The following is a 22,941-nucleotide window of genomic DNA, read 5'->3' on the forward strand; positions in this document are numbered from 1 at the left end:
AAAAAGATTTGCCTAATAACTTTTTGAATTCTTGAGCAGATTTCTGGGCATGCAGCTCTTTGTGTCTGTATTATTAATTATATTAATTACAATTATATATGAATTATGTAGTATTTCTGTATTAAGAGACAAGAAGTCACATCAAAGTTGTGCCATCATGAAAAACTAGTAAGAATGGATAGCCTTAAACAATATTGCAAAAGCCAATTTTTCCACTTAAATAACAACAGATGTTTGGGAATGGAAGATGCCCTCTTCAACCTGTGCTTTCACAATCGAACTGCAAAATAAGTATTGGTACCACTGTTTACAAACATGGAACAGAACTGAGTGGCTGTCCCTTGCACAGGGAGGGATCAGGCTCATCCATGGTCTAAGTATGAAGCCAATGCACGAAGTGTTGCTTTTGGGTCTCAGCGACGAAATCAATTCTCATGAGTCAACCTCTTGCACAAAGCACCTGCTGCTTTGGGAAGCTATAAGGAGCTGTGTTTGTAGTCATAATGCTACCGGGGAACTTCTCAAGCCCTACGCACCCTTGCGAGGTGCCTGGTACTCCCAGGACGTTTCAAGAGAGTCACCACGCCTGCGCGCAAGATTCCTACGCCACAGCTTTCCCAGCCTCCAGAGGAAACTGCGCCTGCGCACATCCTTTTCCTAACGTCACAGCCTCCCTAACTAAAGAGGCTACTGCATCTGCGCCAGGAGCAGCTGGCGGAACCGGCTCCTTCGGCTTCGGGTTTAGGTTTGGTGGAGGCACCTCAGTATTCGTGTCTTGTAGGAGGTTTGTGGGGGCCCGGGAGGGGCCTCAGAGTCCACCGGGCGAGCCAGAGGTGAAGTCTGGGCAGGCGGACGCTGGGCAAGTGTTCCCAAAGCAGCAGAGGCTAACAAATGCTTAAAAAGTTCATTTTTCTTATTCCTGGACCCAAAGTTCTTGAGTTCAACCGCCCCCTGGATCCATAGGTGAGTGGTACAGAGAGCACTGGTGACTGCACTGTGTTAGAAGCTTAGTCTGTGGTTAGGATTCAAACTAGACCCCGTCCCCGGAGATGTTTGTCTCTCAAGAACTGTGTTGGTGGTTTTAATTGCATGTATTGTGATTCTGAGGAACACCCCTCTCTCAAAAGGGCAGCTTTGGGCATAGAGAGGTAATAGGGTTTGTCTAGGGCCAGGGATTCACCCGTGATCCAATGGAGGTTTTGTTTGGGGGCAGAGGAGTGATGCGGATGGCTCTAGTGGTTTTTCAGGCGTGCACCGGTGGAGTTAAAAGGAGAGAAATAGGCTTGGAGATAATTATTACTTTGTTCCGTTTCTTACACTTTGTCTTTCATTAACATACTGGCTCCCTCAAGCTTCATTCTTTTTCTTACCTCTGATTTATTTCTGCTGATTTTCCCGACATGTCAGAAAGTGCTGTGGAAGATAGGGTAGTGTAAACGCTTTGTCTCATAGGGAAGAAGCACATCATTTCGTCCAGGGTTCCAGGAAGGAACTTCAGTTGTACCACTTTCTCTCCAATAAGATAACTTTGAATCATCTCCCATATTCACAGGCTTGCTAGTGTGTTTTGTTGTGTCACATCAGGACAATATAGGCAGCAGCTGAATGGATAAGTCATTATTGTGTACTAATTATATTCATTCTCTTGAAAGCTTTGCTTATTGTTATAAAAAATGAAGTGTCTCCCTTATCTGCTTAGTGTTTTGTAATATTTATTTGCTAAGTATTGCTTGGATCAGCAAGCATTATAGTACTAAAATTTATGAAGGACTTACTAAATGTTAGGTACTGTGTTAAGCACCTTAAGTAAATTATCTGACGTCATTCTTATCTTAATTTCTATAGTTCTTAATCCCAGGTTACCCTTAAGAAAACTGAGTCTTAGAAAAATTGAATAGTTACCACATATCACATAGCCATTAAGTTAAGTGTTAGAGTCCACAGTTGAACTCACATTTACTGGACCTCAGATCCTGTGCCCTGATCACAAACCTTATTTTATTTTTTCACAAGTTGAAAACTTCAGCTAAAAACACCCCAGCATCCAGAAAATAAAATTAGAGATCATGTAAAAAACAATGGAAATCTTTTTAAGTTGATTTTAGAGAGAGGGAGACAGAAACATCGATTTGTTGTTCCACTTATTTACGCATTCATTGGATGATTCTTGCGTGTGCCTTGACTGGTGATGAAACCCCAAACCTGGCTCATCAGGTTAGCACTCCAACCAACAGAGCTTCTTGGCCAGGGTGGTGGAAATCTTAATGTTGTATCAAAATACACTTTAAATAAGTAAAAATAATTAAGTCTATTCATGTTATATTAATTTTGGAATCCTGTTATCTATATAGCAGTCTTACATGCATGTGTATCTACACCTATAACTAGATTTCAACATTAGTATGAAATTATTTGAGTATTTACCTGGGACTTGTTGAGGGAAACTGACTTTGAGACCATACAGAGGCTACAGATAGGTTGAAACTGTATACCGGTGCTTGAACACTTAAAGAAGTATTTCTTCACATACTTTATTTTAACATGCATTATGTAAATTATAAAAATAACATTAGATACCAGAATATGCGTTGGAGGGGTAAGACAGTGAACATATATAACCAGGTGGTGCATTCAGTTATGCAAATGAGAGACAGTGAAAGGAAACAGTTACTATATTCAAAGACTATCTTAAGAATATAGTCTCATGAGCTTATCTCTTGGTCTAACTGACTCGTAGAAGTGGGTTTTTTGTTTGTTTGTTTTAGGAATTAGATTGAAAAGTGTGGCTTTACCCCCTATAGGCCAATCAATGGTTATTGTGAATCTTTCCCAGTGCAGTCATAGCTACTGAATGCTTTTAATCAAACTGAATGCCCCCAGCCCTGTGTGTGTGTGTGTGTGTGTGTGCGTATGTATGTCTGTCTGTCTTTCTATCTGTCTGTTCCTCCCTCCCTCCCCTGGCATTCTCTAATGTGGTTTCCCGTAAATTCATCTTTAAGCATTTAGTAATTCATTCAGCAAATAAACCTGTCTCACCAATCGCAAGTGGCACAAATTCCAACATCATTTTCTGACTTCTAGAAAGTGATATTTTTAGTAAATGTTGTACAGTAGTGAGCTGTTCCATTTCTTGTGCTAGCTATTGTAGTCTTGTACTAATATTATAAATGATTGTTTTTGTTTGCTGGAGTGGGAAATTTTGTGGTCTCTCCTCTATAGCAGATTCCCCCATTCCCTGCTCTGTGCTGGTTGGGCTACATGGGATATGCCAGGAGGCATCTGAAACCACAAGGTAAAAACAAAGTCTATTCCTAGAGCTCACATTTTTACTTGAAGTTTCTTTGAAAAGTTAGTGTTACATAGTTTAAAGTATATTAAAGTAGTTCTGATATCTTATAGATTCTAATAGAACTTACATGGGTATTTAAAAGGTCAAATAAATTTCACACTTCTTGTGACTGTTTTGGCAAATATTCTAGACCTTAGCACATCAAACTACATGTTATTTTGTCTCTAACTTGAGAAGATACTTCACTGAAAAGCTTTGTGTCATGACATTTTGCTGTTTTTGTTTTTGTTAAAGAACGTACCATTTTACAATTAGTTCCCATTGTCAACACAAGAAACATCCAGACCCATAAGAATTTTTATGAGTTTATTTGAGCCAAACTGACAATTTTCAGGAAGCAAAACCTCAATGAATTGATAAAATACTGCAGAAAAATGGCAGTTTTGTGATGTGGACCCCAGCCCATGGGGTCCCTGTGTTGTGGCTTCATTGCACAAATTCACACAGACTACAGAAGTCCTATGGAGAAAAAGGGATGGCATGACCACTCTCTAAGTGAGAGAGGCCCCTGGCCCCTGCCTGGACAGGCTTTTATTGCTTTTCTGGGTACATTACATGGAGGATGGTCCTCATTTACTATGCACAGGTTTCCTGAAGGTGATTACCTTTTACAGATAACAAAGAAAAGAATGTTGCTAATTACTTTAAAGAATAGGATGTGGCAGATGCAAGGGGAGAAGTGGTTGATCTGGTTACACTCGTCCTTGGAAGGTTTAGCATGGATTTTAGGACGTTACTTTAAAGATATGTAGTAAACATTTTCTACCTCAATTCAGGGTGAGGAGTTTTGGCAAAAAGTAAGCCTCAAAGCAGACTAGGTACAATGGAGGCCTGATTCCCCATGGGAAATCTGATCCATGGGCTTGGGTCCTGTGTGCCAGCCTCGCTCCCTGCCAGTTTTCTGATTCCGGCATTCCCCATACCACGTGAATAGGTTTCCTATAGTTTTGCACCTCATTTTTATACATTTTAATCAAAGGATAAAACATAAGAGGATTACATGAAATCCATCGGTGATAGATTAAGGAGGTGGGAGAAAGAAAAGGTGGAATCTCTAGGATTGGATAAAGAGTAAAATGATATATGCATACTTTTTTTTTACATAGGTGGATACAAGATAGTTAACAGTCAGCAATTAATTTGATAACAGTGAGGGGATTTGTGGTCTTCCCACTCAAGCTGTGAGGGAGATCTGGAAAAAGGGAACTTACTTGGTTATTGCAAAGGCATATTTACCAGGTATGTTATCCTACATGTAAAAAGACAACAGACAGGCTTAGTTAAGGTGAAGATTCATCTTTTTCAGGGAAAACTCCTTCCTTAGGACATGACTGCCCACCCTGAACTGCTTTCAGTTAAAAAGTTTTCATTTCAGACCATCCTATGTGGTTACTTTAGGTCTCTGAGTTTGTAAGTGCACTACAGAAGCCTCCTCTGAGCTTGTCAGGTTTCATATGTGGCCTCTTTTTGTCCACACCATTCTGTCCCTTTTTCTTTGCAGGCTGTGTGTTTAGTGCTGCTCCATAGTGTATATGCCCAGAACACTGTTGTAGACCGCTCTGCCTGGTTTTAGGAATTGTATCTCTATCCCTTGTGGCTAAGGGCAAGGGGTGACCTTTGGAGTGCTAGCTGCAGGAGGCAAAGCTTGTCTCTGGTAGCAAACGCTTGCCTCAGTTCCTCTCCCTGCCCCAAAGCTTGGTCAGAAGTCAGTTACAGGTAAGACCCCTCACAGCGGGGGGGGGGGGGGGGGGGGGGGGCAACCTAAGCCAGACTCGATCACTTGGGAGGCCTTCATGGAAGGACTCGGGGGGCTGCAACAAAGAGCAATGGACTCTCGCCCCCTGGCTTTGACATAGCCCGAGTCCCCATGTTCTCTGGGAGAAGCTCTTCCTGGCTCTAATCCCCTTAAGCCTGAATATCTGTTGGGGAGAGGTGCAGCTCCTTGCCTTGCTAGAACATGTCCTGGGGAAAAATCTGGCATCACAAAGACTTCCTGATAAACCTGTGAGATCTGTTCTGCTAAGAGTGCTTTCATTTATATGTTAAGGGTTCAAGCAGAAAACCCTAAAACTCTGTTCCTGACAGACTCGGACTCCATAGTAAGCCCTCAGATTTCTTTGAAATGTTATCAACTGTTTGATCCTTGCTGCCCTGTATTCCTGTGTATTAGAACCCAATAAAAGACCCTGGAGCGGGGGCCTCTGGGCCTTTTTCTCCTCGTAGAAACTAGCCACAGCTGGCCTTTGTCTCCCCTGAGAAACTGGCCACTGCCCACTTCTCCACCCCAAGCGGATCCATCATGTCTCAGTCATTTTCACTCTTGTCTGTGGCACCTGGCGGGGGGCGCTTATGTAAGTCGCCCCCACAGAACACAGCGCCTGGTTTATGTGCAGTCAATGAATGTTTGGCAACCCAACAGGGTTGCCAAACAGGGTTGGGCTGGGTGGTAACTAGCAGGGAATATAAACAAAAAAAGTGTACGAATGAATTTAAATTTATAAAACTGTAAATAACTGTGATCAAATATAGAGTTAAAAGAGACAGGTCAAGGGAGGATTTTATGAGGATGGTATTTTGAGTTGGGTTTTGAATTCCAGAGTGATTCAACATAGCTAGTAGTGAAGAAGTAGAAGTAAACAAAGATATAGGCTTTGTTAATCCGAAAGAAGAAGATACTATTTTTTGTGTGTGTGGAAGGGCCCTGTCTATGTAGGAGCTCCAACTTCCTACAAAGCTAAATTTTAATTCAGTAAGCTAATGACTTGTGGAAAACATCTGTTTTAAGAAGCTTGTTTCTGGTTCTGTGTCTGACAGAGAAGAGAAATATAAGGAAATGCCTTACTTCGGAAGCTCAGATATAGTGAATTGAGCCTTAATCTGTTGTTTTCAGTATTAGCGATCATCTTTTCAATTATGTGCTAAACCAGGAATAGAATAATTAATTTCAATAGAAGTTGCAGTTTAGGGAGAAAGAGTTAAAGTGATTAATTTTAATGTTGTAAATACATGGAATGAGACTACTTTTTATAATAAAGACTGAATAGAATTAAGGTAAATTAGATGATGATTATCAAATGTAGAAATTGATAAGGGGCATTATTTGTAGCATTTATAGCATTGATCAATTTTCATTTAGCAAATATTATGAACCAGATGTTCTGTAAGGTCTTTATGCTAAATATTTAGTTGAATATCATCTTTTACTAAAGTTACTCTCTTTCTGTTTTATTAGTTCAACCAGAAGATTCTGCATTGCTTCTATGGCTGCCTCACAAACCTCAAAAAGTGTTGCATCTCACGTTCCTTTTGCAGATTTATGTTCAACTTTAGAACGAATACAGAGAAGTAAAGGACGTGCAGATAAAATCAGATACTTCAGGGAATTTTTAGATTCTTGGAGGAAATTTCATGACGCCCTTCATAAGAACCAAAATGATGTCACAGACTCTTTTTATCCAGCAATGAGACTTATTCTTCCTCAGCTAGAAAGAGAGAGAGAGGCCTATGGGATCAAAGAAACTATGCTTGCTAAGCTTTATATCGAATTGCTCAACTTACCTAGAGGAGGAAAGGATGCTCTTAAACTTCTAAATTACAGAACACCTACTGGAACTCATGGAGATGCTGGAGACTTTGCAATGATTGCATACTTTGTGTTGAAACCAAGATGTTTACAGAAAGGACAATTAACCATACAGCAAGTAAATGACATTTTAGATTCAATTGCCAGCAATAATTCTGCCAGAAGAAAGGACCTAGTAAAGAAGAGTTTTCTTCACCTTATAAGTAAGTGTTCAGCACTTGAACAAAAATGGCTTATACGGATGATTGTAAAGGACTTAAAGCTTGGTGTTAGTCAGCAAACTGTATTTTCTGTTTTTCATAATGATGCTGTTGAATTGCATAATGTCACCACAGATCTGGAGAAAGTCTGTAGGCAACTGCATGATCCTTCAGTAGGACTCAGTGATATTTCTATCACTTTATTCTCTCCCTTTAAGCCAATGTTAGCCGCAATAGCAGATATTGAGCGAATTGAGAAGGACATGAAAAACCAGAGTTTCTACATTGAAACCAAGCTAGATGGTGAACGTATGCAAATGCACAAAGATGGTGATAAATATGAATACTTCTCACGAAATGGGTATAAATATACAGAACAGTTTGGTGCTTCTTCTCAGGAGGGTTCTCTCACACCATTCATTCATAACACATTCAAAACAGATATACAAATTTGTATCCTTGATGGTGAGATGATGGCCTACAATCCTAATACCCAAACTTTTATGCAAAAGGGAAATAAGTTTGATATTAAGAGAATGGTAGAATATTCTGATCTGCAAACTTGTTACTGTGTTTTTGATGTGTTGATGGTCAATAATAAAAAGCTAGGACATGAAACCCTGAAAAAGAGATATGAAATTCTTAATAGTATTTTTATACCAATACCAGGTAGAATAGAAATAGTGCAGAAAACACACGCTCATACTAATAAAGAAGTAATTGATGCTCTGAATGAAGCAATAGATAAAAGAGAAGAGGGAATCATGATAAAACATCCTCTATCCATTTATAAGCCAGACAAAAGAGGTGAAGGATGGTTAAAAATTAAGCCAGAGTATGTAACTGGATTGATGGATGAACTGGACATCATAATTGTTGGGGGCTACTGGGGTAAAGGTTCACGTGGTGGAATGATGTCTCATTTTTTGTGTGCTGTAGCAGAGAAGCCCCCTTCTGATAAAAAACCATCAGTGTTTCATACACTTTGTCGTGTTGGCTCAGGTTACACCATGAAAGAACTATATGATCTGGGTTTGAAGTTGGCCAAACATTGGAAACCTTTTCATAAAAGAGCTCTACCAAGTAGCATTTTATGTGGAACAGAGAAGCCAGAAGTATACATCGAACCTTGTAATTCTGTCCTTGTCCAGATTAAAGCAACAGAGATTGTTCCCAGTGACATGTATAAAACTGGCTGCACTTTGCGTTTTCCGAGAATTGAGAAGATAAGAGAAGACAAAGAGTGGCATGAATGCATGACTCTGGATGACTTAGAACAACTTCGAGGGAAAGCATCTGGAAAGCTTGCATCTAAACACTTTTTTGTTGGTGGTGATGATGGACCACAAGAAAAAAAGAGGAAAGCTGCCCCAAAGATGAAGAAAGTTATTGGAATTATTGAGCACTTAAAAGCACCTAACCTTTCTAAGATAAACAAAGTTTCCAATATATTTGAAGATGTGGAGTTTTGTGTTATGAGTGGAATAAGTAGCCATCCAAAGCCTGATCTGGAGAACAGAATTGCAGAATTTGGTGGTTATATAGTACAAAATCCAGGCCCAGACACCTACTGCGTTATTGCAGGGTCTGAGAACATAAGAGTGAAAAACATAATTTCTTCCAATAAACATGATGTTGTCAAGCCTGAGTGGCTGCTAGAATGTTTTAAGACCGAAAGCTGTGTGCCATGGCAGCCTCGCTTTATGATTCATATGTGCCCATCAACAAAACAGCATTTTGCTCGTGAATATGATTGTTATGGTGATAGTTATTTCACTGATACAGATTTGAACCAACTGAAGGAAGTGTTCACAGGAATTAAAAGTCTTAGTGAACAGACTCCTGAAGAAATGGCCTCTGTGATTGCTGATTTAGAATATCGATACTCCTGGGACTGCTCTCCCCTCAGTATGTTTCGACACCACACCATTTATTTGGACTTGTATACTGTTATTAATGACTTGAATAGCAAAGTTGAGGGAACAAGATTAGCTATTACAGCCTTAGAGCTTCGTTTTCATGGAGCGAAAGTAGTTCCTTATTTAGCTCAAGGAGTATCTCATGTAATCATTGGGAAGGATCGTAGTCGTGTTGCAGATTTTAAAGCTTTTCGCAGAACTCTTAAGAGAAAGTTTAAAATTCTACAAGAAGGTTGGGTAACTGATTCAATAGACAAATGTGAGTTACAGGAAGAAAATGAATATTTGGTTTAAAGCTAGTTTTTCTAGCGATGAAAGCATCTGACTTGGCTGACTCCTAACAGATGGTAATGAGAAAATATTAAACTACATTTTATTTTTATCCCTTAAAAATCTGTGTTTGAACAAAATTGGTACAGAAAAATAGGAATCTTCTTGTAACTGTTGAGATAGAAAAGACACTGAATGGTTCAAAGCCAAGAAAGAAAAAAAATTAGCAAAATAGTATTTGGGCATTTTTATAACCAAGATGAAATAAGTAATTTAAAGAAAAGATATTTATATAATATCCCTATAGAAATATAGATGTTTGAGTCAGATATTAATAAAATATAGAAACTTTTAGAGCCATAGTATCGACCTAAACAGGATTTTATCTAGCAAAAGTATTGTGGGAAAAAAGCAGAATTGTTAAATTGAACTTGTAAAATAGGTCTTTTAAAGTGAAAGCTGAAATTCTTCTCATCGTAAAATGTAAACAAAGTCATTTTTTAAGATTAAGATCAAGCTCACAAATAAGACCTTGTTAGTGATGTCATTAGCTAAATTACGGATGAAATGACTCTTAATGGTCTAAAAACCTAGATCAGTTTGATAAAAGAAAAAAACACTAGAGATTTTAAAGGTCCTTGGCCCACATTTAACTAATTTCTAAAATAGTGTATGTTTTAAATAAAGTATTTTTATGTGAATTTGTACTCCAGTATAAATGATATTTACAGAGTGATTTTTCTAGATATAGTTCATTGACTGTCAAAATAGCAAGTTGTGTTGTAACTTTCATTACAGAAAAGTAAATTGCTTTGACTTTTAATGTAATTTAATTTATCGTTAGGTTATTTAAAGTCAGTGTATATAGTATATATTGTGTCTAGATTTAAATATTAAATTTTGGAATATAGGTTATACATTTTGAAAAATATACTTTCATGACACCATTGAAATACTTGGAATTTGGTATTCTGAGATAATATGTAGGTTATTTGTAACTAGAAATGTTACCCAAACAGTAGAACAAATATATGTAAATTGGTTATATTTCTTAATTTAAATAAAATATTTATATACTATTAAATAATTTCTTATGATATATTTATTTTAAAACAATGTTATTTCAGTCAGATGTTATTGTATCAATATACTTTTTTAAAAGATTTTATTTATTTATTTTTAGAGAGAGGGGAAGGGAGGAAGAAAGAGAGGGAGAGAAACATCTGTGTGTGGTTACCTCATCTATGCCCACAACTGGGGACTGGGTCCACAACCCAGGTATGTGTTCTCACTGGGAATCAAACCTGTGACCCCTTGGTTCCCAGGCCGGTGCTCAATCCACTGAACCACACCAGCCAGGGCTATATAATTTTTGATTGATTCAAATACAGCTCCTATTAAAGGTCATTTGTATTTCATATTCCTTAGTGAGCATTATTTAAAAATTGACAAAAAAATAATCTTGTATATTTTTATATCTATTGAGAAAATTACAAAATACCAGGTTGTGGAGGTAACTCTGCCCTTAAGTCCCCCCTTCCACCACAGACGAAGGTGGAGAGGTGGTCAATCTCTCAGACGAGGAAGGCCAGGAGCCCCTTCCTCAATGACTTTTATTGGGTTGTAATACACAGGAATACAGGCGGTAAGGATCAAAAAGTGGATAACATTTCAAAGAAATCTGAGGGCTTAGTCTGAGTCAATGTCTGTCAGGAACAGACTCAGAAACTTTGGAAGACATACTCATTTCCTGCTCGGACCCTTAATGTATGAATGAAAGCACTCAGCAAATCAGGTTTCACAGGATTTTTAGGAATTCTTTCTTATGCCTGATTACCCCGGATACTTCTCTAGCAAGGCAAGGAGCTGCACCTCCTCCCCACACACGTTTTCAGGCTTAAGTGGATTAGAGCCATAAAGCGCTTCTCCCAGAGGACATGGGGACTTGGGCTATGTCAGAATAGCCAGGAGGGCAAGTGTCCATTGCTCCCTCTTCATCGCAGCCCCCGGAGTCCTTCCATGATGGCCTCCCAAGGGACGGTGTCTGGCTTAGGTTGCCCCTTACTGTGAGGAGTCTTACTCTTCATAAACATGGACCATGCTTTGGGGGAGGGGAGTAAGCAGAGGCAGCGTTTGCTATTAGAGACATGCTTTTGTCTCCTTTGACTTGCATTCTAGAGGTCGCTCACTCATCCTTGGCTATGGGGGATAGTTACAATTCCTGAAACCAGGCGGAGCGGTTCTGAACACCAGGTAAATGAAGTAGGGGAAAATTACATGATTTTACCACCAAATAGTATGACATTTATCATTTTAGGTTATTGATGGTAAGGTTAGTGTAAAATATGTATATTACAATGTAACAAATACATGTAAAACAAACTAGGATACTTTATTTAATCAGCTTTTCTCACTTAGTAAATTTTGAGACTATACCTACACCATTCTTTTTTTTTTCCTTCAGTTTACTTTATGTTTTTATTGATGTTCAAGTACACTTGTCCCCATTTTCACCCCACCAGGCCCTTTTGCCCCACCCCTCCTTGTCTCCTACCCTTGAACCTACCCCCTTTGGCTTTGTCCATGTGTCTTTTATACATGTTCCTTGATGGCCCTATCCTCTATTACCCCTCTCCCTCTCTCCTCTCTGGTTACTGTCAGATTGTTCTGAATTTCAATGTCTCTGGTTGTATTTTTGCTTATTTTGTTGATTAGGTTCTACTTATAGGTAAGATCACATGGTATTTCTCTTTCACTGCCAGGCCTGTTGCATTTAGTATAATGCTTTCCAGGTCCATCCATGCTGTCACAAAGGGTAGGAGCTCCTTCTTTCTTTCTGCTGCATAGTATTTCATTGTATAAATATACCAGTTTTTTGATCCACTCATCTGCTTATGGGCACTAAGGTTGTTTCCAGCACTTGGCTATTATGAATTGTGCTGCTGTGAACATTGGGATGCATAGATTCTTTTGGATTGGTGTTTTAGGGTTCTTGTAGGATTTCTGAGTCAAAAGGCAGTTCCATTTTTATTTTTCTGAGGGAATTTCATACCATTTTCCATAGTGGCTGTACCAGTCTGCATTTCTACCACCAGTGCACTAGGGTTTCCTTTTCTCCACAACCTCTCCAACACTTGTTTGCTGATTTGTTTATGACGGCCATTCTCATCAGTGTGAAGTAGTATCTCGTTGTGGTTTTAGTTTGTATCTTTCTGATGGCTAATGATGCTGAGCATCTTTTCATATGTCTCTGGGCCCTCTCTATGTCCTCCTTGAAGAAATGTCTGTTTAAGTCCTTTGTCCATTTTTTAATTGGGTTGTTTGTCTTCTTGGAGTGGAGTTGTGTGAGTTCTTTATATATTTTGGAGATCAAACCCTTGTCTTAAGGTTGTAGCCACAGGAATCAGACAAGATAGAGAAATAAAAGCATCCAAATTGGAAAGGAGGAAGTAGAACTGTCACTGTTTGCAGATGACATGATAGTGTACATAGAAAACCCTATAGATGCTACCAAAAACTACTTGACCTGATAAGCGAATTTGGCAAAACAGCAGGGTTCAAAGTCAATATTCAGAAATCAAAGGCATTTTTATACCTACACCATTCTTAATTGCCGCACAATATTCCTTCGAATATTCTGTAATGTACCCAAACCAGCTCACTGTTTGACTTTCAGTTTATTTCACCCTGCCCCCTCCCTCCCTTCTATTTCCCTAATGAGCATTTGTAATAGATCTTTTATATAGTCTCTATACACTAGTTCTATTCATTTCTTATACATTCCTGAAATGGAATTACTGATTCAAAGTTACATAGTTTTTAGTGACTTAATATGCATTGTGAAATACTGAAAAAAATGCCTTTCAAGATTTTTTTCATCTCTAAATGTTGGAGAGTTCATTCTCTTATTATTGGACTTATTCTTTATTCTCATTCACTCCATGGCATTCTCATCCTGTCCCATGGCTTTAAATATACTGATAACTCCCACAATTTTTTAGCCCCAATTTCCTTGCTGAACTCCTGTTTATATATCTAATATCTCTACATGAAGTCTGATGGGCCTCTCAAGGTTAATGTGTCTAACCATAAATATTCTTTAATATTTATTAAAAGTATTAATATTATAAAACAATTTTAAATACAAAAGAGAATAGTATAATAAACCTGCATGTGCACATCATCTCGTCTCAACAATTATCAGTGATTAACTGGTGGATTATTTTGAAGTAATCTTAGATCACATAATTTCATCTGCAAATATCCCCCATAGTACTCTTCATTTCTCAAACAAATAGGGTTTTTCCTAGTATCCTCCTCCTTGATTCCCTCTGTTCTCATACTTGTAGTACATAGTAAATCTTGGATAGAGCTTCCAATAACATTCAGAATATGACCTTTCACCATTCTTACTGATAACCATAGTTTTTGCCCCTGTTACTCACTGGACTACTCCCAAACCCTCATAATGTTCTTTCCTCCTCGTGGTCTTACTCCACTGCTGTCTGTTCTCCAGAACAAAATTTGTTTAAAGATGCAAGTCAGATCATGTTAATCACCTGGTCAAAACTACTGAAAGAAGTTATCATCTTTCATAACTTCCAAAGTCTTTCTAACTTCCATGGTCTGTTTGACACAGCCCCGTATCATCTGTTAGGTCTTTGACTTCATTTCCCACCAGTTACTCCCTGCCCCTTCTCACCACACTGCAGTCATACTGGTTTGTTTGCTTTTCCTTTGAACACTGTTCAGATCTCTCATATTTTCCTTCACACTCCCCCACTTTATTACAAAATTATTTTCTACCAAGTTCTGTCAATGAAGACATTTGATTTGTATTGTTCACTGTTGTACAATTTATGGAAAATCATTTGAAGTAGACTGAAAAACCTACTTTGCTCTTATTCTCGAAGGTCATGGTTTCTTGCCACAAAGCAGGATGAGCTATTTATTGTTCAAGGGGAATTTTTTTCTGCATCCCCAATCACTTAAAAGTCTCCCAAAACAGTTCATTTATGTTTCCGGCTGATGGTACCTTTTTGGAAAGTCAGTGGCTGGATTAGGTGATTCATTCATACTCATGTGCTTGCCTGAAATCAGAATTAACAAGGCTACTTGGACCCTTGAAATCTTCACTTTTGGGCAAATAGATTGAATTAGTTTTAAAACATCTAATGTGGAATTCAGCACTAGAGCTATTCTATAAACAATTGCCACCACTTACTCCCCACCAATATATATTAAGTTCTTATTCTCTTTGATAATCATTTGGGTAAAAAGATGAGTAATACAGACTCTGCTCACAAAGAACTCACACTGCATTGAAAGGAAAAGATAATTGGAATATAATCCTAGTTAAAGGAATATGGTTGTCCCCAAAGCCATAGAGTGCAGAAAAAGAAGTGCAAGCTTTAGAATCAAGTCACCCTGGGCCTCACTCCTGGTTCTGTCCAAGTATCAGTATTATTTTGAACAAAAATTGAAACAATACCTATCTCACTTTGAATGTTTAAGGACAGAATGAAAATACCCAGCATACACATTGGAAAGGACTCCAGCTTTCCATGCCCCCTCAGAACATGTTTATTGGTTTTTAGAGAGAGAGAGAAAAGGAAGGAAGGAAGGAAGGAAGGAAGGAAGGAAGGAAGGAAGGAAGGAAGGAAGGAAGGAAGGAAGGAAGGAAGGAAGGAAGGAAGGAAGGAGGGAAGGAAGGAAGGAAAAGGGGAAAAGGAAAGGGAAGGAAAGGAAGGAAAAGAGAAGAGAAAGAAAAGAAAAGAAAAAAGACATTAATCAGTTGCATCCCGACTGGGGATCAAACCCCTGACTGAGATAGGACCCACAACATTTTGGTGTACAGTTTGAACACCTGTCAGTGGAGGGCTCTTCCTCTTTTATCTGTTGCTCTTAAGTAGGCCTCTTGCATGGGGTTAATGAGTGAGTGGAATCTTGAAAGATAAGTGGAAATTCATCAGTTGTAGTGGTATAGAGGGCTTTTCCTGGCAGAGGGAAGACAGATTGTAAGTAAAAACATGGGGAGCACTTAAGTGTGGGAGGATATTTGTAAAATACTCAGATTTAGGTATGAGAGGGAGATATACGTAAATAGATTAGGATAGATTTTAAAAGGTCTTAAGTGCCGTGCTACAAAATATGGGTTGTATCTGTAGCTCAAGGAAAGTTCCTGACAAATTTTAAGCAAGATATTTTAGGTTTCTGTCTAAGGCTAATTTCTTGATGTTTCCTATAATCATTCAAGCTGATATAGCAAAAATACCACTAACTGGGTGGTTTAAACAATTTATGTATCATAGTTCTAGAAGCTAGAAGTCCAAGATCAGGGTGCCAGCAAGGCAGGTTTCTGGTGTGTGTCCTCTTCCTGTTGTACAGATGGCCACTTTCTTGCTGTTATCTTTGTGTGGTAGAGAGAGACCGAGCTCTGCTCTCTTCATTCTAATGGGCACTACTCCCATCATGGGGGCTTCACGACCTCATGAATTCAGCTAAACCTAATTACCTCCTAAAGACCCCACTTCCAAATATCATAGCATTGAGAACTAGGGTTTCAACATGTGAATTCCAGGTACTCCATTGCCTTTTGAAAATTTAATTATTCACAAATATTAATATCTTATAAACTGTAGGTACTATTCCAGTACTTGGCAAACAGCAATAAACAAAATGGACAAAAATTCCTGCCTTCATTCAGTTTACATTTTAGTGGGTAGAAGAGAAAGAAGAATAATCAACAATTCCTTCTGTGTCTGGTTTCCTTACTGACCCTTTTAGACACTGTCTCCCTCGACATTTAAACAATCCTATGTTGCTTTGCTGGTTTTTTTTTTCCACACACAGCATTTAAAAAGAATTGTCTAAAATGCTAGTCTCATTTCCTGGCTTTCGCTCTTAACATTCATGTACAATTTCTTAAAAAGAAAAGTGTTTGACCTCTCTATTTCTACTTCCCATAAATGTTAAGAGATTGTTGCAGATTCTGTTAAAGGAGCACACTTACATAGTCTCCATCAAGAAGAAAAGAAAAGCATCTTCTGAAAAGATGTACTTGCTACATTGACGAAGAAGGGGCCACTACCTGGTAAGCCAGGCTAACCAAATAAACCCTGGTGATTCATGGTGAGATGTCATAGGGGGATAACCTTTTAAAGGAAAACATAATTACTTTGATACTTAAAATATTTTGGAGCATAGAGAAAAATGTAGAAATCTTTAAAAATAATTTTTAGGGTTTATTGATCTCAATAGTGACATATAACAAACACAGCATGGTATTTGGAGCAACCAGAACTTCCATACATTATTAGTGGGAGTATAAAATGATGACACTTTGAAAAATTAGCATTCTTACATTGTTATATACCTATTTTGTGACTCAGTAAATCTATCCTTAGATATATACACAAGAAAGGAAAAGCTGTTTACAAAATGATTTGCTTGAGAATGTTCAAAACTTTATTCATAATAGCCAATCATACATATTGTATGATTACATTTATACGAAGTTCAAGAAAAATAAAACTAATCTATGGTGATAAAAATCAGGACAGAGTTGTCACTGGGGAGGGAGATTGACTGGAAAGGAGCAAAGGGAGCTTTCTGGAGTGATGGTAATAAGTAAATTCATTTATGTGCCAGTCACACACATGTTCACACCCATGTGTGCACACACATATACACATACACACGTGTGTACACATGAGCACACGTTTTGCTCTGTGTGTACATATGCACATATATGCTTATGTGCATGCATGTGTATGCATAAATATATAGGTACATATATACACATATGCATGCATGTATATATGTCAAAACCATTGGATTTATTATTTGAACATCTGTGTAAATTGTGTTTGGAAAAATTACTTAAATATTAAAAATAACTATGGACTACAGAGATTAACACAGAAAAATATCCCAATAATACTTTTTATAAATTAAATATTGTAAGGAGAGAGCAATAAAATATTTCCAAGTAGTGTACAATTTTCATGACTGTGAAGATGATCCAATATTTTTAAATATATTAGGTCATATAACTGTATTAGTAGATTAACGGCAGCAATAAAAATTGGTATATTAAATTCAATAGCATTCTTCCTTGAAGAAATAAAAGTTAAATAAAAATAGGAAACTCTTAAATGTGACAGTGCTTCAAAAAAACAACATCTTTTGAACTTGGGGATGATGGTGGCATTAATAGGTAGTACTTGAATCTCTACAAATCTCACATTAAAAACCAAATTTTCTGCATGAAGAAAGCAGAGGGATTGTACAGGCCTCTGAGGGACCTGAGAAAACCAGAAAGTGCATAGTCAGCAGGTATGTATTGGAAAGCACAGTGGGCCAGAGAGAACAGCCACTGAAACTGGGAGGGGTTTTATCCAGTCCAATAGCAGGTGAGGGGAAGGAACCTTAGCAAAACCTGAAGGGCCTGGCATAGTCTAGACCCTAAGAATTCTCAAGACTGAGCTACCACAGATCCTTTCCAGGCCTGGAGATAAACTACTAGATGTGAAATAAAAAGTGTCCAACACAGGGACAAGAGAGAGAAAAGAAATAGGTTTAGGGAAGCAAACCACATATTTTGGAAAATTTAATTGATAAGGAAATTGGGAAAGTTATCATTTACCACATTTCCTTCTAAATAAATGTTAAGGAAAGTTAACCTCACCTAAAAATAAACAACCAAAATTATTGAGACTAATAATTTTTCTTTTTTTTAGAAAAATTCAGAAACAAAATGACATAATTCAGGAATTAGGTATGAAAGAAACAAAACCCTTTGTGACTGTAAACCTCAACTCATAGAAGTCATTGGTACATCTAACTGCATAAAATATTAAACTTTTTCTCAGTGAAAGACACTATAATAAATGGAAAAAGGATGTTGCTACCCTCACCTCCCCTTATATCTTTGTCATCTTAGTCTTTGATTTTTCTTCTTTACTCTTGTTCCTTTTAAAATAGAGATCATTCTGTGTTCTATTTTCAGTCTTCCTTTTCATGTTATCCTCTCTCACTTGAGTGATTCATCTGCTCTTACAGCTCCATGTATAGAAATACCACAGATTCTTAATATAAAACCCATAGACTAGAGATCTGGGGCATCCCTGAAGATTCTGCTTGTATCGTGTTTTTGTATAGCAAGTCCTCTGGAGCAAGATGGCTTGGGTTCAAATCTCTGCTCTAGGAGAGCAAGACCTTGCATTCTTTCATTTGTAAAATGGAGATTCTTTCCCCAGACAGTTGTTAGAAGGAATGAACGGGTTAAAACATTTAGAATAAAACTTTTAGAATAAATCCTGGCACATGGTAGGCCCTATAAAAGTTAGCTGCTTTATTTAACTGACTTCTTTTTCATTTAAAAGTAAAGTATCTTTATTTTTAACTCCACCATTGTGACTATCTTTGCCACTACCCAAATTCAGATACTAATAACCTGGAATACCACTGTAGCTTTCTATCTGCTATCCCTGATTCTAACCTTCCACGTAGATAATATTAATGAGGTTCAAGAGAGCTATGGAGACCCAATTAAATTCTACATTACCAATGAGTATAACATGGAAAGGAGATTTGAGGGCCAGGAAACATAAAGGACACATGCGAAAGGTGTCAGGCAGAGAATGTGAGAAATACAGAAGAAAAACTGAATAGACATGGAAGAATTGAAGCAAGAGGAAAAAAGCAGCATGGTAGAGTGGAAATTGTGTTGATTTTGGCAATAAAATCTGTATTCTAATTCCAGATCTGACCCTTTAAAGAGCTGCATAAACTCCTGCACATTGGTTAATCAAGAGAGTATACATCTAATATGTGCAAGAGCCTGAAGTTCATCTATTCGTGTGCCTTTATTCTTAAAGTGAGAAGCTAAGCTAGTACCATGATTTGGTTGCTAGATGGGATTGATGGACCGCCTGTGGGAAGACCCAAGGAGAAGCATGGCATTTTATCTAGTGGAGCCTTTTCCAAGGAATGGCTTCTCATCTACATCAATCTTTTGATTTGGATGAATGAGATTACTCCATCTTACATAAATAAAGCTATTTATTGTTCATAGATTTGACCTTTTTATTCATCTCTCACATCAATATAAGTATGAACAAACTACTTGCCAAGAGAGAGAAACTACCCACTTCAAGAGAAATCTTGTTGTTCTTCCAACAATATAAACATACTTTCTTCCTATAAGACTGCATTTTCTAAGCCTCTCTTATAGAGAAATTTCTGTATAGAAATTCAAAAGCAGCCACTGCAATTCCATCAAACTTCTGTCAAAGTCAGCATAGCACAGTGATTAAAAGCTAAAACCTAACATAATCCTGGCACAGGGTTGTTGCTCAAATAGTAGTAGGTGTTGTTTTTATAACAATGTTAGTGTACTTTTTGTTACAAAATAAGATAAATAAATGAATTCTTACAAATATCAGTTTCTTGAAATTTTGTTTTTCAGTTTTAATTAGTGATATAAAATCACCAAAGCCATAATGAATAGCACTTCTGTTTCTTAGAATTTTTTATGTGCTAAAGGAATCTGGCAGCTACTGCTGGCTAGATTTTAAGTCTAATTTCAGGAAACCAAAAAGTAAATTGAATTCGGCAAATAATACTGGCCTTCAAATTCTTACAAAATGTATGTCATAATATTTAAGGGTAAAAATACAATTCAGTACTATGTGTTCCCTAAATTTCATGATTTATATAATTTAAGGAAGGTACATACTTTTCTTTATGTTGCTAGTAATGGATTTTATAATTATTGGAGCGAGAGTTTTGGGGGGATGAGGGGGGATGGGTTACAGTCCAAAAAGAAAATTAGGGGTAATTGTGCTAATTTATTTCCTCCACTTCATTTTCTAACTTACTTCCTGTCTGCCTGAAATTAGGTATTGTTCATAGCTATAAGAGGGTGCTGTGAGTCATATAATTTAGTCTTAAGTAGAAATTGGCAATAGGTAGTGTGCTTGGATTTAGGGTAGATCATCATTTTCAACTGACAGTTCAGGGACCTCACTGGTTTACAAAGATGTTTAAGTTAGTAATTGTTTTAATATCTTTGGCTTTCAAATGAATTAATAAATAATTAATGTTTCTTAAAAATGAAGTAATTTGAAAGCATTTTTAAAAGAAATAAAGTAAAAATTAAGCAAGCACTTAAGCTGAACACCCCTTTGTGATGTGGAGGTTAGAGCCTTTATTCAGTTTTGAATTGTTTTTATTCTTAGTTATATAACTTCATTTTTTCATAATATTTTTTAGTTAAAAGAAGAAAAATAAAATTCACTACCTAAAATAAAGCAAATTAATGAAGGTTCATTACATTAATGTAACAAATAAGTTACATTACATGTAAATATCAAGATGATTATCACCAAATTAATAAATTTTATTCATCTGATAAAAATTCCTGTATATTATATTGAAGGTCTAGCCATTCCCAAATAATGTGAAACAAAAGAAAAACTATATTGACAATTATTTCTGATTTCCCCTTATTTATTGGTAGTAGAACACTATTCATAACAAAAATGTATGTATTTGTAAAGTAGTATTCACAAATAATACCTTCAGATATTCTCTCTTTGTAACCACTCAGAGAAAAAAAAGCCCAACCATTTTAAAAATATCCACTTGATTTTTGAAGTATAATTAGCAAAAATTAATAAAATGGAAGTATTTTAATATATTTGTAATCCTGAAATAGTTAATTTTTAGCATATTTTAAAATATACAATAGATTTCCAAGTGGGATATGGTATGCTATTTTAAAATTTCTGCCAGCAAGTCATGGTTTACTCTCATAATTCATTTTTAAAAAATTAAAATGAATTTACCTATTAAAAAACAAAAACTGAACTTAGAAATATTGTTCCAGTTACTATTGCTACATAGCAAGTCAATCCAAATGTTGATAGTGTAAAACAACCATTTTAATTCTGCTCAGTTTTTCAGAATGAACCCAAGAGTATCTTGTCTTGAATCCACTATGTCTGAAGACTCAGCTGAAACAGTCTCTCAATCTCTTCACCTTGATGACTTTGAAGAAGCGGCTGTGAGTCCACAGCCTCAAGGAACTGAATACCTGCAACAAACATGAGATTGAGGAAGTGTTGGTTTTTCATTTAATCCTTCAGATGAGAAAGTAGCAGTAGAAAACTAATACAGATATTTAGTTCCAGAAGTGGCATGCTGCTAAATAAATACTTAAAAAGTAGCTTTGTGATGGCTATGGTACAAAGTCTGGAAGAAATTTGAGGAGCACAATAGAGAAAGCTGAAATCAACAAGCAGACTTTGAGTAGGAATCTGATTTCAAGGGTACTGTCAGTGAGGGCTCAAAAGCAAGTGAAGGACGTATTGGGAATTGAAAGAAGGGGTATCATTGTTATGTAGTGGCAGGAGCTTAATGAAATTGTCTCCTGCAATTATGTAAAAAAGATGAATTTGTAGGTGATGAACTTGGTTATATATAGCTAGGGATATTTCCAAGAAAAATATTAATGATGCCACCTGGCTTCTCACTGCTTATAGTAAAATGCAAAAGGATTTAAACAAAATCTGCGTTTGTGTGTGAAACAAAAAAGAAACCATAACTTGATTTCAAAAATTCTCAGACTCTCCTGATAGCAAAGCTGCTGAAATTAAGAAATCACTTCAAGACTGTGGTATGTTGAAATAGCTGAAGATATGATTATGCAAACTTTTATTTTAAGTTCAGAAATACATGGACACCAGATTATTGAACTTCACAAATGGTCTTTTCAAAAGATCTTCTCAATCAAACCATGCAGCCTGTGGAGAGGTTAGGTATATTGTTTGTCTCTGAGCCATCTCTGCAGAAGGCCAAAGTAGAGGAGGTCTTATCTTGCACAGATCTGTTGCATGATTTTTGTCTAGTGGAAAGAACCCTACTAAAATCCTCAGGAGACCCATAAGATTCTTGAGAAAATTATTTTAGCAGAAACACTGCCGGCTTGGACTGAGAGTATACAATGAAAAGAGAATGAAGGAAAACCACCCAAATTCTATTGGCAGGAAGCAGTCTCAGAAGACTACTGAGCTACAAACATATGGCCTCTTTTATGGAAAAAAAAAAAAAAAAAGGATGAGTCAGAGGGCAGAACCATGAGTTCAGAGTTTGGAGCCAAGAGGCACACAGAATTATTTCCAAGCTTCGAAAACTAATCCAGGAACTCTCAACATAGGCTTGGCCTGATTTCAGAACTGCTATGGTGAGAAACCTTTCTACCTTTCATTTTCCCTCCCTTTTGAAGGGGAAAGTCTCCAGCTGTTATTCTTTCTACAGCTGTTATATCTTTCCTACAATTGCATTTAGAGTGTGTTGGGTGCAGATAATTCGTGTCTTTAGTTTCTCAGGTCCATAAATGGAAAGCTGGACTTAACAGTGTATACCAGGAACCTCATCTGCACTTGAACCTGATTTAGATGATGAGGTTTGTACTTTGCTGATGTAATGGGATGAGACCCTTGGGAGCCTTGGGAGGGGTCAAATATATTTTGCATGTAGGAGGAAGGTATGTCATGGAAGACTAGAAGATGAACTGTGGTGGAGAGCTTGTGGTCCCCATGATCCCTGCCTCCT

General features: G+C 37.2%; 1 protein-coding gene across 4 annotated transcripts; it reads left to right on the forward strand.

Annotated features, from left to right (window-relative positions):
• The first annotated feature begins 686 nt into the window (after positions 1 to 686).
• Positions 687 to 10,138, forward strand: LIG4 (DNA ligase 4). Of its 4 annotated transcripts, none has more exons than XM_053670350.1 (3): positions 687 to 963; positions 3,220 to 3,292; positions 6,582 to 10,138. In XM_053670350.1, the coding sequence occupies exon 3, from the start codon at positions 6,610 to 6,612 to the stop codon at positions 9,343 to 9,345; it is 2,736 nt and encodes a 911-aa protein (XP_053526325.1). In that variant the 5' UTR covers positions 687 to 963; positions 3,220 to 3,292; positions 6,582 to 6,609; the 3' UTR covers positions 9,346 to 10,138. The 4 variants fall into 4 exon arrangements, with proteins under 4 accessions (XP_053526325.1, XP_053526326.1, XP_037002235.2 ...); XM_053670351.1 differs by having other exon boundaries at positions 3,223 to 3,292; XM_037146340.2 differs by lacking the exon at positions 3,220 to 3,292.
• The last annotated feature ends 12,803 nt before the right edge of the window (positions 10,139 to 22,941 follow it).

The sequence above is a fragment of the Artibeus jamaicensis genome, unplaced genomic scaffold (assembly GCF_021234435.1).
Source record: "Artibeus jamaicensis isolate MK-2021 breed Jamaican fruit bat unplaced genomic scaffold, CSHL_Jam_final contig_559, whole genome shotgun sequence".
NCBI classification, from domain to species: Eukaryota; Metazoa; Chordata; class Mammalia; order Chiroptera; family Phyllostomidae; genus Artibeus; species Artibeus jamaicensis.

What these genes read in the sequence shown, in the direction of transcription:
- LIG4 (XM_053670350.1), top strand. Translation starts at nt 6,610, where the DNA reads ATGGCTGCCTCACAAACCTCAAAAAGTGTTGCATCTCACGTTCCTTTT.